Source organism: Triticum urartu, chromosome 2A, assembly GCF_056163025.1.
Source record: "Triticum urartu cultivar PI428250 chromosome 2A, HENAU_Tu73, whole genome shotgun sequence".
Taxonomy (NCBI): domain Eukaryota; kingdom Viridiplantae; phylum Streptophyta; class Magnoliopsida; order Poales; family Poaceae; genus Triticum; species Triticum urartu.
The window spans coordinates 10,704,967-10,721,943 of record NC_141874.1 but is presented as its reverse complement, the minus strand read 5'-3'; the positions used below and the strand labels follow the sequence as shown (position 1 = coordinate 10,721,943).

General features: G+C 42.1%; 1 protein-coding gene across 1 annotated transcript; it reads left to right on the top strand.

The window, feature by feature from the left end:
- Positions 1-3,862: 3,862 nt before the first annotated feature.
- Positions 3,863-5,583, top strand: LOC147982843 (tyrosine N-monooxygenase-like). Its single transcript, XM_087539370.1, has 2 exons — positions 3,863-4,813; positions 4,954-5,583. Exons 1-2 carry the CDS (start codon positions 3,887-3,889, stop codon positions 5,581-5,583), a joined length of 1,557 nt encoding a protein of 518 aa, XP_087395496.1. The 5' UTR covers positions 3,863-3,886.
- Positions 5,584-16,977: the final 11,394 nt, after the last annotated feature.

Sequence of the window (16,977 nt, the reverse complement as noted above, 5' to 3'; positions counted from 1 at the left end):
CGGAGGGCGAGGCGCGCTGGCCATGCGGAAAGGTGGTGTTGGGGTTGAATCGGCCGTGCGCGTCGCCGTCGGCGGAGCCAGGCAAGGGTGTACACCCCCAGGGCTGTGGCGACGGCGAGAAGCTGGCCGGCGACCCGACGCTTTGCTGGCTCTAGGCAGCTTGCGAGCCCTGGCCGCCGGGTGGATTCATCATCCCCGTGCGAGACGCCTCTGCCTGCTCCGCCGCTGACGCGGCCGCGTCCCGGGCCCTCTTGGAGTTGAGCCAGTTCCGTCGGTCGGTGGTGAAGGCCTCCCAGCGTTGAACCTCCGCCTTTCATTCGGCGTTCGACCTGCCCGATGATTTTGCCGGTGGCGCCCTCGGCTTCCTCTGCTTCGGCTAGGTAGCATCGGCAACAGCAGCGGCGCAAGGGACCGTATACTTCTTCGGCGGGATGGCGGCCGGATGGCGGGTAGAGGGAGAAAATTGGCGGGAGAAGAGGGGCAAAAGGGGGGAATGGAGGGAAATGTAGGGGGCAAAGCGGGGGATCGGCGGGAAAAAGGGCCGTCTCTCGCTGACAGAGCGGACCCAGGTGCCTTTTCACTTCGGCCGGCGGCCCCTGGGGGCTTGGGTTCGGCTCGGGTTCGCCAGCTGTTATTTCGGCCCAAACCGGCGATAAACAAGGTCTTGGGGGCGCGACTTTTAGGCGCCAGCGCTAAAAAAAGAGCCCTGGGGGCATGTTGGCGCGCGAGTGGAGATGCTCTTATGATGTTATGTTTTAATGATCATTATGTTTTTGATGCAAATTGGAAATTTCATGTATTAATAGCTGCAGTTCTCCTATCTTATTTTCTGTTAGTTAATTGTATTTGGATATAAAAACTACTAAATCATTGTAAGGTTTATCTATTATTAAACCAAAAGAGCAAATATGCTGCGATGCAAATTGGAATTTTGAAAGTTCCACATGCATATATTCTCTATGAAAAAAATGCAATAGGATAGATTCATGTTGAGCAGCTGTGATCAATGTGGCCTATTTCCTTTCAAAGCTTATTCCACTGGTTCACGGATTAATAAACACTGGCTTTGCCCATTTATGAAGTAGTTATGTTGGCCTTATGTGTTTACGTCTGATGACGTCGTACAGATGAGGCAGCTCCCTGATGCATTTGCTATCTGCCAAAGCAAGACTCACATGCATGCATGCCTCTCGGCTGCAACACTTCCATATTCTAGGGCAGGAAGAGAACAGAACGACTAGCAAATTGTCATTCTTTTTAAGCTGGTTCTTTCCATTCATACATGTCTTCTTAGTACATGCAACTTGTTAGGTGCTAGGTCAATAAAGCTTCCATGATACCGCGATGGAACTGATTCGCAAGTTTGTACTTGGTTAAGTAAGGGGATCCAGATTATCAAACCAGGGGCGGGGGTGGTATTGAAGAATTAGGTGCATCTGAACCCAATGAAATTCATCTAACGCTCGATTAAATTAGTCTATGGCAATGGAACATTAGGCAAACTTACATCAAAACCCTTACAGCAACCAACAATTTAACCAATCACTCTTCGGCTTTGTTCCGACACATCTTTTTCCCATTCATAGACAAACTAATCCTAAGTCATCGTTTGTTTGGGCTTCAGCTTCATAGAATCAGCTGTGGATTCACTGTGACGGCAAAGCTGATTCGTTGAATCAACATTGACACTGAAGTAATCCGTGACGTGCTTCAGAGAAATACACTGGAAATTTCCCGAATCAGATTTTGGCTGTTTTTCATAGCTGATTTGAAATAGTGGTTTGTTTCTGCTAAATCCTGTCCTTAAAGCTGTAAAAAAATGCCGACAATAACGGACCGACACTATAACTCTGAAAGAAGTTTTGCTTGCTCAAAAATTGGAAGACGCTTGTCCTAAGTACAGGATTGAGATTAACTTAGGAAAGATACCGATGCATGGTTAAAGTTCGAAACATAGAACCTTGTTCTGTGGAACACTAGACGCACCGCAACATGTGTAAACCTAGCTCAAACACACGTTCAGAACTCGATTTACCACGGAGCCAGCTCTTTGGATAGCTCGAGCTGGATTTGCTCACTTCGATGTGTATTTCAAGGTACCCGACATTGATGTCTTTGGAACAAGTGTAAGAAATCTACCAGCTTGATGTGTGGGTGACTGGGGGGGGGAGGGTGCATCTATGTCTAAAACATTTCAACAGTTATAATGTAGGTGATGGAAGTAATTTACCTATGTCAACAAATATGGTGGCTTGTTTTGTTTGCTTGTTATTTTAATAATACAATATTCATATGGCGCACTTACCGAAAAAATTGAAGTGTATCAAATTTTTTCTGTCTCTATTTCTGAATTGTGTTACATACATCATATCTCTAAACTAAAGTTTTGTTATATACAAAGTCTCAAATTTACAAGGAAATTTTTGTACTCGGTTCGTAAAAGTGCATACATATATCTAAGTGAATATTTCATGTGTCGTTGTTATGAATTTTGTATGGAAATTATATATCACTACACATATGTTTATATACAACTAATTTGGACCGGTATACTTCGAATGAAGAAGTACGACAGGATGCGATCTCCCCGCGCGCCACTCCCGCGACGCGGCTGGGGCAAACCCTAAATCAGCGCTGCCCTTAGCTCCTCCCTCGCCACCGCCCAAGGGCGTGGATCGGCAAAGCCCATTCGTCGCTAATAGTGGTGGGGCCTCTGTGTCCTCCCGCTCGGTAGGCGCCGACATGGGCCGGCTCCCCGAGCTGGAGCATCGCGCTGGGGTCGAGTGTCACGGCGGCACGGTGTGTAGAGGCGATGCATGGGTACCTCTACCTCCTCGCGGCGGGCCGCGAGGTGGTGCGGCGCTACTGGGTCATTGGGACGGTGGCGGTGCGGGCAGCGGGTGGCCACCTCTGCGATGGCCTTCCTGGCTGGTGGTGGGTGCTGGAGGTCGGGGATGGTGGCTGCATCGGCGAGATCCGGCTTCATAGTGGCGTGGGCGATTGGCGACCTGGTCTGCAGTCAGCCACGTTGACAGGGGCCTCCTTGGTTGGTCGCGGTGGTGGCACAGTGGCGGAGGTTCGGCCAGCCCTTGTTCAGAGTTGTGGTTGGAGGTTCTTCCGGCGGGTGGAGCACAACGGTTCAGCGCTTCTCGCCTTTGGCTGGCCTCGGTGGCAGGGGCGCTCCGGGAAGTCGGCAGGGGTGCCTTCGGTCCTACTGTTGCCAAGGGTGGCAACGGCGATTATTCTTATGTTTGAAATCCTTAGACAAGACAGAGTTATATTACATATGCACTTAATAATCATTGTATATATGTACTTATATCAACTTACGTGTGATAGATTTCAGAGGTTATAATTCGGACCCACTATAGAATCACGGTGAAGATAGTTTAGCCTGTACCGACGATGAGATGAACATGGTTGCATGTTTGCCTCTTGTTTTGGTAATTTAATTGTTGTTAAGTCACATCCTTATTTTATTTTAGCCATTTCGCTTACATCCAACTGTGGCGACAAGTTGAATGATGTGAGTTAATCTGGGGTACTGAAAGAGTCTCCGATCAATAAATAAATATTCATAACATATATATAGATATGGACAGGAGATAGCTCCCTTACGATGTTTAGACATCTGACATTTTTTTTAGTACTTGGGCCAGTTGGAGCCTAGCTAGCACTTCGTCCTATTAATACCCTCTGAAACGAGCTAGATGCACCAAGAGCAAGAGTGTCTTCGAACACAAATCTATTCAGTACATCCTATTCCACAACTTTCCATCTATATATCCTACTTCATAGCATCCGTACAGCTAGCTCATGCGCAATGAGTTCGCAAACAATGTACGGATTCTCAAGTCTTACGGCTTTTGCTACGCTGGTCATTACCATGGTCACCGTACTTTTTTTTGCACTCAAAAATAGAAAAATTCTACTGTCTGTCAAAAGTGAGCAACACCAGCTCCCACCCGGGCCTCCCACGCTGCCCTTCATCGGCAACATTCACCAGATGAGGTGGAACAAGCCGGCCGTATTCCGGTGGATCCATCGCCTGCTCCAGGAGATGGACACAGACATCATGTGCCTCCGTCTCGGAGCCATTCACGTCGTCGCCGTGACATGCCCGCAGATAGCATGCGAGGTTCTGCAGAAGAAGGACGAGGTGCTGGCCTCCCGTCCGGCAACCTTCGCCTCGGGTTCGTTCAGCTTCGGGTACAAGGGCACCATCGTGACACCACATGGAGAGCAGTGGAAGAAGATGAGGCGCGTCCTCACTTCGGAGATCCTCACCCCGTCCATGAAGCAGAAACTCCATCATCTTCGGCAGGAGGAGTGTGACCACCTTGTGACGTACATCAACAAAACCTGCATGGCATGTCCAAACAACCTCGTCGACGTGCGACATGTCGCCCAACATTTCTGTGGTAACATGATAAGAAGGCTCGTGTTGGGTAAGAGATACTTTGGCAGCGAGCTGCCGTGTTCGTCGGCTAGCGGACCCGGACATGATGAGATGGCACATGTTGCCGCTCTCTTCACGCTCCTCAACTACCTCTATAACTTCTGCGTGTCCGACTACTTCCCAGCCCTTGTAGGGCTTGATTTGGAGGGCCATGAGAAGGTTTCCAAGGATGCTATGGGAATACTCAACTGGTTGCATGACTCCATCATTGAGAAGAGGATCATCGAAAGGTCGAATCTTCGGAATGGTGGTGGAAGCAAAGAGGCCAGAGACTTTCTGGACGTCCTGGTTTATCTAGATGATGCAGATGGCCAACCATTGTTGTCCGTGGATGATATCCGGGCGCAGATAGTGGTTAGTACGCATTTCAACCTCTATCAATATTCAGTAATCCAACAAACAACCATGCATGCATTCGTGAACTGCAAGAAGAATTTGATCCCCCAACTTTCTTTTGATAGAAAACTGACCATTTTTTTTCTATATCGATGTAGGAAATGATGTATGCAACAATCGATAACCCATCGAATGCTGTTGAGTGGGCGCTCGCTGAAATGGTGAACAAGCCAGAGGTGATGAAAAAAGCAACTGATGAAATCGACACCGTCGTCGGTAAAGATAAACTTGTCCAGGAGTCTGACATTCCACTACTAAACTATCTCAAGTCATGCATCCAAGAAGCTTTCCGCATACACGCATACCATGCTTTTAACCCACCCCATGTCGCCATGGTAGACACCACTATCGCTGGCTACACCATCCCTAAGGATAGCCATGTCATTTTAAGCCGGATGGGACTTGGTCGGAATCCCAAGATCTGGAACGAACCACTTGATTTTCAGCCCGAGAGGCATTTGAATACCGCAAATGTGCTCCTCAGTGAAACAGGACTACGTTTTATTTCATTTAGTAGTGGGAGGAGGGGTTGTCCCGGAATTTCACTTGGTACCTCAGTCACAGTGATGTTGTTTGCGAGGATGTTGCAGGGATTCTCCTGGACGAAGCCCCCTGGAGTTGACAGAATCAGTCTCCAAGAAAGCAATACCGGCGCGCTTGTCTTAGCTGAACCCCTGGTTCTGCAAGCTAAACCACGGCTGGCCGCACATCTCTATGAGAAAATTTAATAGAGTTAGTGCATGCTTTAACCGATTATCAGGAATATATATCCTAATAAGAATTTTGTAGATCCCATGTCCTCAGTGGTCGTGCATTCCTCGGTTCTTCAAAAAACAAAAGGGAACAACGTGTGTCTGTACAAATAAAGCAATGACAATGCTAATATAATGTGTGTTGTTGGGTTGTGTGCACTGTCTGTGTGGGCAGAAGCCGCAAAAGTTGTTATTTTATTGTATTGTCAAACTAAATCTATTGTATGTACTTAGCATTATGATACTCTGCAAACAGTTCATGGAATTATAAATTTATATGTTGCCTACCACCTTCGCATCATAAATGTACAAGCTAATGTTTATTACAATGTGACAACCAGCGGAATAAGCTATAATTATTCACCTCTTAGTATTAAATACAATTATCTAGGAGAAAATAAGATGAAGACTGGTGAAGAAATACGTATGGAGGGAAGATAAATAGTTTTGTATCATTAAAAGGTATAATATGAATACAAAATTATATTTCCACATTTTCTAATGTTGTGGAAAGCAAAGAAGGACACACATATACTGGTAAAACACATTGTCATATGACATCTTGTATTCTTCAATGTTTCAAATTCCTTCATATTCTTTTTCGACACTTCACTTTCAGTATTGTACATGGTGCTCTTCCGGCTCTCTTCTTTCACTTCCACGTACTCTTTCTGTAAAGAAATATAAGTGTGTTTAGATCACTAAATAGTGATCTAAGCTCTCTTAATATTTCTTTACAGAGGGAGTACCATATTTGCACCGTCAATATATATGGTGCAAGAAAAACATTCACATACATGATTGCTTCTAGAGACAGATGGTAGGATTCCAATTCATTTTAACCATGGAGTCGTGTCCAATTAAGATACAAATATTGGAATGCTTATTTACAAATTCAGTAATCCAAATAGGCATATAGAAAATCAATCCAAGCATACGTTAATGCTTACAAATATTTTCTTGTCAAGCTCGAAAATAAGCTACAAATGCAAAAATAGCAGGATTCCTATTAAGTTTAACCGTGTGTCAAAAGAAAAAATAAGTATAAGCATGGAATCATGTCCGATTAAAGATACAACTATCCAAATTATTGTTTAAAAGCCAATCTAAACAGGGATATAAGATAGCAATACACCCATGCATTAATGCTCACAGATATCCACACAGACAAGCCGTAAAGTAGACAAAAAATTGTCCAGAATCTATATAGTATAACAAAAGTGCACGCTCGTGTGGAGTAAGAAAAAATTATGAGACTGTAGGCCGTGGGGCATGAACCAACGACAGGTAGAACTAGAAGCACCCGTAAGATAACGTCGTCGACTATGAGTAGGACATGCACACGTTGTATATTCATTCATTTGGCAGTTAGAGATTCGTTAGATTTCCAATCTCCATTTCTCTGGACTAGTTTATCGTGACTTAGTAGTTGGGACTTCAACACATGCATGCATACGGACGCTTACAGAGAGTCTCTCTAACAAATGAGGCAGCGAAGGCTGTCAAGAAAGACAAATGTACAGGACCTGATAGGTATTGACGGCATGTCGTCAAAGAGTCGCTTGCATAATTCCTCACTTCCTTTGAACATGCAGCGAGCAGGTAGCTCAGGCCACATGGAATAAATTTTGACCCCGACCGTATGCATATACTACAAAATTTCAATAGAATATAGCCTACTAAATTTATGACGTGCTTGCTTGTTTGTTTCTCGTAGATTCTGCGGAGATGATCGATCGTGCCAACTTGTCAACTTGTGTATGATGAGCTGTATAGTATAGTTCAATAGCGACCGGTGGAAAAACATAGCTACAGTTTTGTGTGCGTCCTTGTAATCCACAATTGTGTTTTATTTTTACAAACCAGCCATGTCCCCATAAGCAGTTGCAGGTAAAAACATATCATTGAGCGCATTTAAATTTCAGATACATATCAGTAGATATTATTGTTATGTCGCCCATCCATTCACATATATAGGATGTTTTGGATATTTCAATATAGACAACGTAGGGACTTAAATGAGTGGCAAACACACTAAAATGTGTCTATATACATCCAATTCAGAAAAAAAGTTAGAACATGTTATATTATTGAACGGAGAGAATAGTTTATGAAAAAGAAGATCCATTCCGACTTGTGTTATTTATACATAATATGCATCGATACATACGTATATGTCAAGTCTTGATGGGAAATAAATTAACCATATTATTACTCACTGACATAAAATACTTCAGAGCGAGCTTATTACTATTATTTGATGGGACATTAATTATTGCCTAAAGTAGAATATTTTTTGTTCAAAGACTGATCCTTCAAAAAAGTACGCGATGTATTTCAGATCGAGCTTATTACTATTTTGCACCTAAATATGAACGGGGCCAGGGTTCACGGAAATTTCTCATTTGGGCCAGTAGGTAATAGTTGTCCTCGGGAGAGCCCGGTGGAGGTTGACATACTGAGCACACGAGATAATTTCCACCTATTTTCATTTTTCCTTCCCAATTTCTATTTTACTTCAGCTTCACCTTTGCTCTTTTTTTAATGTTTTTGGAATGTAAGTGGCCATCAATACATAATTCATCCTGTCCTTTTTATTAAATGTATTTGTTTCTGAATTTTTAGGTACCTTTCCTTCTTCCTCCCGTAGATTCTAATCTATTCCCCAGAAACTGTAAGACTCATTAATTACCTTTGCAAATCCAAAATAGAGCTCGAGCTCCATGGATCTCAGTTAAAAAAACATTTTAAAGTTTCAAAGAATTCTGAAAACAATAGTGCACCTTCATTAGGATGTATACTACATGTGTAATGTTTGATGATGATGTACATTAAGGTGAGATCTACACACAAAAAAATATGTGATTTCGAAAATAGGGAACAATACACAGACTATTCACTATAAAAAATGAACAATTTTTATGTAGCTCACATGTTAATGTATTTCATTGTAATTCTTTATACCCTTCATATAATACATCCATATAAACATGTAGAAAATATTAACGATTTTTTTGAAACTTTAAAGTATACATTTTGAACTTCTCAAAAAAAACTTCATGGAGTTCGGGCTTCAAAATGACTCACTCTAACTAGCTACCGTTAGTTACTACTTCAAGCAACATGTAAGCGGGGGAAATAATCCTCAAATAAATTTATTGGTAACCATGCACAAAATCAGAGTCTTGATAAAAGAAACAGAGGGAATATATGAATTCAACTTTAGCAATGACAGTTGTTAGGTTATGGGTAGATCAGAATTTCAATTTGTTATCGAAAGAGTATGACTTCATATCCCTAATAAAAACTTCAAGAATCATTAATTAGCTACTTGTAATTACTGCTCTAATCAACATTATAACCAGGGGAAATAATCCTCACAACAATGTCTTGGTCACCATGCACTAAAAAGATACCTGGTAATAGAAATGGAGGAAGTACATAATTCAACTCAAGAAATGATGGTGCTTATTGTTATAGGTAGACTTGACTTTTAATGTGTTGTGACAATATATTAACGTTATATCCTCTAACAGATATAGTGGCAGGTACATAGCTTTTTATGACACAAGGAACTCACACACCTGCCATTTACCGCCAAACCTAGGGACATTGTTCACGGTAAAATTACCCCCACCCCCTTATTGAACTCATGTTCTTTCAAGGAGACCGAGAATATGTGAATCTCTGATAAAGGAAATTAAGTATTTATTTCAGGGGCTTTGAAAAGCGAAAGGATGAAGATGATTTACATCCTTTGAAAGCACAGGAAGTGTGGCTTTTGAGCTTTTTCTCCACCCACCTCTGAGCATCCTGTTGGAATGGTCCTAGGAAAAACTACGTACGAGCACAACCATCTTTCCCCTTCTAAGCAAATAAATGTAGTATTTAGTCCAACCAATCATTGGTGAATATATGTATTTCATGAAAAGTGGAGTATTTGAGGCCAAGATCTTTCTATTAGTAGGTGCACACATCTAGAAGAAAGCTGAGACACCCAAGGCACGGGAAGGCAAGCAACATGGAGACAAGAGAAGCACAAGGTAGGACAAAATATATTCTGATTCTAGGCAGCTCGCAGCTCAGACCATATGGATTAAATTTTGACGTTGGACGTCTTCATGTACTAGTATAATTAACTAGAAATTTGGCCCTCGAAATGCAGCACAAACTTGCTGCCTTGTTTGTTTCTCCTAAATTTTGTGGAGATGATCTATCGTGCCAACTTTTGTATATGATTGATCTGTAGAATATAGCTCCATGGTGAGCACTGGGACATATACTTACAGCTTTGTTGCGTGCGTCGTTGTACTCTATAGTACCATTTCTTTTTACAAACTTGGCACCATACCCGGCAAAGTAGGCACTCGACGACACTGGAGATTAAGGGCACATTCATGAATGGATGTTCAGCTAGAAAATACTATTAGGAAAATAATGACCAACTTGCTAGTCCTTGTGATTTCACCTGCTGCTCTTGAATATATAAATGTCTTGCTTTTAGCAGCCAATAAATGAAGAGAGGAGCGACGTCATCTCAAAGAAGCAATACGACGTCATCTATAACCACGTAAGGCCAATGTAAATTCTAAACCTGTCATTTCAGCAAGCCTTGCGCAGCTAGCTAAATTTAAAATAATAACTCAGACGAGCTGCTCGAGACTAGATGTGGATTAACCATGAACACCAGGTGTGCATGCCTACAATAGGAGCAACACAAATCATGAACTTGTTAACTATGGAAAATTAGTCGTAACAAAATATTTGAATTCTTCATGTGCCCGGTGAATTAAACTTCAAATTTTAAACATGAATACTTGTTTGTTCTTTATGGAATTTGTGCTTAAAGGTTAAATTTGAAGCATTAAACAATTTTGTTGGAATTAGTTACATTAAAAAAAATCCTCAATGGACCCTTGACTAATTATTATAGTTACCAATTGACACATCACTCTAGTTGTGGGCTTCTGTTTTTATGGTTAGATGGTCCGTGTGTATCATCTCATATGGGATAACACAAGTGACACGAGTGTGGCAGGTTCTAAAAGTGGGTTATCTCTTGAGCTGGCTTGTATAGCCGCCCACCCCATTGAACTTTTTTTAATCAAAGCTTGGGCTTAATACAAGACTGGTCCAACTCTAATCACAACACGGTTGCTGACACAAGATGCATATACATAAAGAGTAACATGCTATTTCAGTGATATATCATGTGCCAAATACAAACTAAGATCATACTATATGGGAGAACAAAAATGGCTCGCTATTCTGACGTGCAATCACTAATGAGTGTTAAAACAAAATATACAATACATGCGAAAGTAAAATGTACCGACCCGACCCGAAACGGTCAAGTCTCTGTGTATCTATGCCGTCCCAAGATCAGGCTGGCACACAGAGTACATTAATGTATATATCAAAGTTCAATCGTACACACAGTACATTGATGTATATATCAAAGTTCAATCACACGTGCTTTATTACATCAAATCTCATATAGAGTCTTTATTACAATAGAATAATTTCGGCCAAAGGCTAACTCATGAGATAAACTACTGCGGTAGACATAGAAGATAGCGAGTCCACACGACTCCAAGGGCATATCACCGAGCATAGATGGTAGCCTCACTCCTAGTCAGAACAAACCTCTGCATCATGACACGTTGCAGCCGTGTAGGTCAGCATTTTGAATTTGCGGCAAGTCACATAGAGGAAACAATAATAAAATCCTATCGATGTATGCAATTTTGGTTGTGGGGCTGCAAGTTTAAGTTTTTGCGAAAAGAAATTTATATACTACAACAAAAGGACTTGCTTTTAATTACTACAAAGTATTTGTTGTTAATGAGATGGTTCCGCCAACCAGTGTCTCATACCAAAGTCATTATTAACCCAGCATTTAATTAATTATTTTGGTGTTGAGAGTTCCAGATAAATCTAATTCCAGAGGCTCAGATGTCCGTAACCGGGGATAGGGCTGATCAATGAGATTTCCACTCTGCAGAGTCTTCAGCACTTTACCCACAAGAATCGTTCCCTCCTTTTATATCCTCGCACTGCCTAATGTTTGAGGACGGGACAAACGAAACATGGCCTTCCGTAGAGTTCCTCTGGGCCACCACCGGTGCCCATCCATTTCCTACTGTTCTTCTACCTCTCCTGGCACCGTCCGTCCATAGTCACAACTAGGGTCAACCAAGCCAGAGTCCAATTGACTTGTGGCTCAACAAGTAAGTTTCCAGTCAAGGTGTATCCATTCGTTTCTTCGAGCCTGGGTGAAGCTTTCCGCAAGATGTCATGGCGCTTCTCCAAGCATCCCTGGGTTAACCACTGGGTACTCCAGGGTGCCCTTCCATCTGTCCTCGACCCAGTAGTGAAATTGAAGTCCGTCTTGAGAGCTAGAAGTCTTGGGGTTGTAGTCGTCAACCTAAATCTCACAATTCCCATGTAATTCACTCAACAAACCCTGTCTACTAAGCATAGCAAAATAACTACAACGTTCCTAGGCATTGGTAACAAGGTGATTTGGGTTCAACCTACCACATGATACTACTCAAGAACAGAAAATCAAATTCACCTACTTGCATGAAGTGTGGGCGGGATATCAACTAATGCAATAAAAATCATAGGTAATAAAATACATGATCAAATGACTTGCCTTGGTGACGATCTTCAAACTCTACAGACTCGTAATAACAAGCGTCACACTCCGCATAATCTATCAAAACAAACAAGACATACGTAAGCATACCATCATACAAAATAATACTATAACAGGAAGTAAATCTAATAATAAAACAATCAATGAAACACATAAAGAAACCTAAAAACAAAACCAAAGAAAACAATAAAACTCAATGCAACATCTTACTACAAGTAAAACAAGCTACAAATAAATTTTCGGCCACTAATAAATTTTAACAAAAACCAAAATAAAGGTTTTACTAAATAACAGAAATAAAATCAACTAAAAATTTCCATGCAAAAAGAATCATAGTAAAATCATTTATAAAACTCCTATAATGATCAAAACTAATTTTCAAGCAAGATAAAAGAAACAAAGTAATAAAAGTATTTTTTACTACAAATAATTGGTCTATTGTTAACTTAACAGAAATTAAATAGATCTTGTAAAAAAGGCAAAAGCAGATAATTAAAACAATTAAAACGAAAGAAAATAGCACTAATCCTGTAAAATACTAAAACAATACTGTTATGCTAAAATATAGATTCTAATATAAAGTAAAAAACAAAATCATAAGAGCTACTGAATACACAACTATTTTTATGACAAACTACAAAAAGAATTAACTTAAATGATATTTTCAAACACATGTTATTTCTAATCTAGTGTTTGAATGAAATTCATGCAAATTAAAATTTCAAGTTTTTAAACATAGCCAAACTTGTTCTCTATAGAAACTTCATAAAATTTCTAACCTAATGCGAAAAGAATAACTAAAAAAATACTAAAACTGTAGGAGATATGGATTTTCTAAAAACAGAAACTATTCTGAAATCTAAAAAGAAAATAGAGAAGAAAAAAACTACGGATCGGTTGATGGGCTACGAGGCAAAGCCCTATTGGCTACGGCTAGGGACCGAACTTAAACGCGGGTGGACGAGCGAGCGCTAGAGAAATGGTTCACACCTAAATAAAAATGCGTTCTATTATGGCCATGCGATTTAGATCCTACGGTGGAGGGGGCTCTGATAACCCACAAGTATAGGGGATCGCAACGGTTTTCGATAAGTAAGAGTGTCGAACCCAACGAGGAGCTAAAGGTAGAAAAATATTCCCTCAAGTTCTATCGACCACCGATACAACTCTACGCACGCTTGACGTTCGCTTTACCTAGAACAAGTATGAAACTAGAAGTACTTTGTAGGTGTTTTTGGATAGGCTTGCAAGAAGATAAAGAGCACGTAAATAAAAGCTAGGAGCTGTTGTAAGTAAAGAAGCAATAAAGTAAATATAGAGAGTGTGGAAAAGTGGTGGTAGGAGTTGCAAAATTGTCCCTTAAGCAATTGACTACTTTACTAGACCGATAGCAAGTATTATGTGGGAGAGGCCACTGCTAGCATGTCATCCCTGATTTGGAATTCTATGCACTTATGATTGGAACTATTAGCAAGCATCCGCAACTACTAACGTTCATTAAGGTAAAACCCAACCATAGCATTAAGATATATTGGTCCCCGCCTTCAATCCCGTATGCATCAATTTCTATGCTAGGCTGAAGCTTCTGTCACCCTTGCCCTCCAATACATAGTCCTATCAACATACAACTAACCCTATGGTATGATCCACGCGCGCGCTCATATGATGGGCACCAAAGGACAGCAACATAACCACAAGCAAATTAAATAAATCATAGCAATTCATCAACCACCGATAGGACAACGAAAATCTACTCAGACATCATAGGATGGCAACACATCATTGGATAATAATATGAAGCATAAAGCACCATGTTCAAGTAGAGGGTACAGCGGGTTGCGGGAGAGTGGACCATTGTAGATAGAGGGGGAAAGGTGACGGAGATGTTGGTGAAGATGGCGGAGGTGTTGGTGAAGATCACGGTGATGATGATGGCCCCCGGCGGCGTTCCGGCGCCACCGGAAGCGAGGGGGAGAGAGCCCCCCTCCTTCTTCTTCTTCCTTGACCTTCTCCCTAGATGGGAGAAGGGTTTCCCCTCTGGTTCATAGTCTCCATGGCGTGGGAGGGGCGAGAGCCCCTCCGAGATTGGATCTGTCTCTCTGTCTCTCTTTGTTTCTGCGTTCCTCCCTGCTGCCCTTTTACCGTTTCCTATATATATGGAGATCCGTAACTCCGATTGGACTGAAACCTTCGCCGTGATTTTTTACCAAAAATTAGCTTTCTTGCGGCCGAAGAAGGGCATCAACCGCCTTACGGGTGGCCCACGAGGGTCAGGGCGCGCCCAGGGGGTAGGCGCGCCCCCTACCTCGTGGCCTGCTCGGGCACCATCTCAGTTGACCTTTCTCCCAGATTTTCCAAATATTCCAAAAATAAGCTCCGTCCCTTTTTATCCCGTTTGGATTCAGTTTGATATGGATATTCTGCGAAACATAAAACATGCAACAGAAAGGAACTGGCACTGGGCACTGGATCAATATGTTAGTCCCAAAAATAGTATAAAAATTTGCCAAAAAGTATATGAAAGTTGCATAGTATTGGCATGGAACAATAAAAAATTATAGATACGACGGCGACGTATCAGCATCCCCAAGCTTAATTCCTTCTCGTCCTCGAGTAGGTAAATGATAAAAAAGATAATTTTTGATGTGGAATGCTACCTAGCATAATCTTCATCATGTAATCTAATCATGGCAAGAATATTAAGACATGAGTGATTCAAAGCAATAGTCTATCATTTGACATAAAGACAATAATACTTCAAGCCTACTAATAAAGCAATCATGTCTTTTCAAAATAACATGGCCAAAGAAAGTTATTCCTACAAAATCATATAGTCTGGCTATGCTCCATCTTCACCACACAAAATATTCACATCATGTACACCCCGATGACAGGCCAAGAAATTGTTTCATACTTTTGATGTTCTCAATCCTTTTCAACTTTCATGCAATACATGAGCGTGAGCCATGGACATAGCACTATAGGTGGAATAGAATATGATGATGGGGGTTATGTGGAGAAGACAAAAAGGGAGAAAGTCTCACATCGACGCGGCTAATCAACGGGCTATGGAGATGTCCATCAATTGATGTCAATGTGAGGAGTAGGGATTGCCATGCAACGGATGCACTAGAGCTATAAGTATATGAAAGCTCAAACTGAAACTAAGTGGGTGTGCATCCAACTTGCTTGCTCATGAAGACTTAGGACATTTGAGGAAGCCCATCGTTGGAATATACAAGCCAAGTTCTATAATGAAAATTTCCACTAGTATATGAAAGTGATAACTCAAGAGACTCTATATGAAGAACATGGTGCTACTCTGAAGCACAAGTGTGGTAAAAGGAAAGTAACATTGCCCCTTCTCTCTTTTTCTCTCATTTTTTTGTTTTCTCTTTTTTTTGGGCCTTCTTTTTTTGGCCTTTCTCTTTTTTACACCAAGTAGCCACCAGATGGTTTGAGCATCTCGCGTGACGTCACCGCCAATCTTAGCACCTCCCCCTCACTGGATGCAGCTCCAGCCGTGCCGGTTGCAGCTTCCGCCGAGGCCAGTTCTGCCATGCCTCCGAAGCCAGTTGCAGCTCTCTCTGAAGACCATTCTTACGTTTGGTGCTAGGTCACCACCCATCATAGCATCGCCCCCTCACCAGATCCAACTCCCGTCATGCCGGTTGCAGCTCCCACCGAGGTTGTTTTCAGCATGTCGTGTCACGTCGCTGCCCATAGTAGTACCACCCCCTGCCGGATGCAGCTCTCACCGAAGCCAGTTCTAGCACCTCGTCCGCCCATCGTAGCATGACTTAGTCGTCCTTCCAACACAACAGCATGGGCTTGCAGCAGCCATGCCTTCCGATTCTAGCTTTAGGTGAGGGCAGTTGCAGCACCACGTGTTGTCGATTCTAGCATATGACCCTCCTTTGCTCGGAGCTTGCAGCACAGCATGGCGGCCGTCACGGCGCCAGCCAAGCATCCAACGAGGCAACACCTCGCGTCGACAACTCTCGCATTAGTGCAGCGCGCAGGCAACGATGACCGACTCCTAGCGCCATCATATATCTCCACCTCATCGGATCCATGGTAGACTTGCTGTGCGAACATGAAGGAGGGGAGAAAAGCTGTGACAGAGGTAGGGACGAGAAACAAGAAGCGAGAACTGGGCGGAGAATAACAAGTGGATGCATGTCTCAGAGTCTCCTTTTGCAGATTAGGTAAGCGGTGGTAAAAGCAGTGGATGGACCCACCACACATGTGCAACGCGGCACAAGGCTACTGGTACTAGCATTCCGCCAGCCAACCCAATTTAATCATATCCCTTGTTGAAAAGAAATCAGTGTATTCCTTTTTTAAAGAGAAAATTAGTGTATTCGGTACTATATAAAAGAAAGTAAGTCTATATTTCTGTCCTTAATTCTGACCTACATCATCTCCATTCACCATATGACACTTGACCTATATTCCTTTTTTTTTATTTTCAAATTTTTGAATTATTTTAACCTCTAGTCTGTAATCACCACCCCTCATCACTTCTCAATTTATCCTCTAATCACCCCTCATCATTCCAAATCATCTAACTTCCCGAACGGTCACCCATCCTCCCACTCCCCCAACCTGAGCACGCTTAACTTCCGGGTTCTATTCTCCCTCGCTCCAAGTCTGCACTTGTTGTTTTCCTGACAATAGTAAGATGTCAATCCTATTAACCTTCAGGA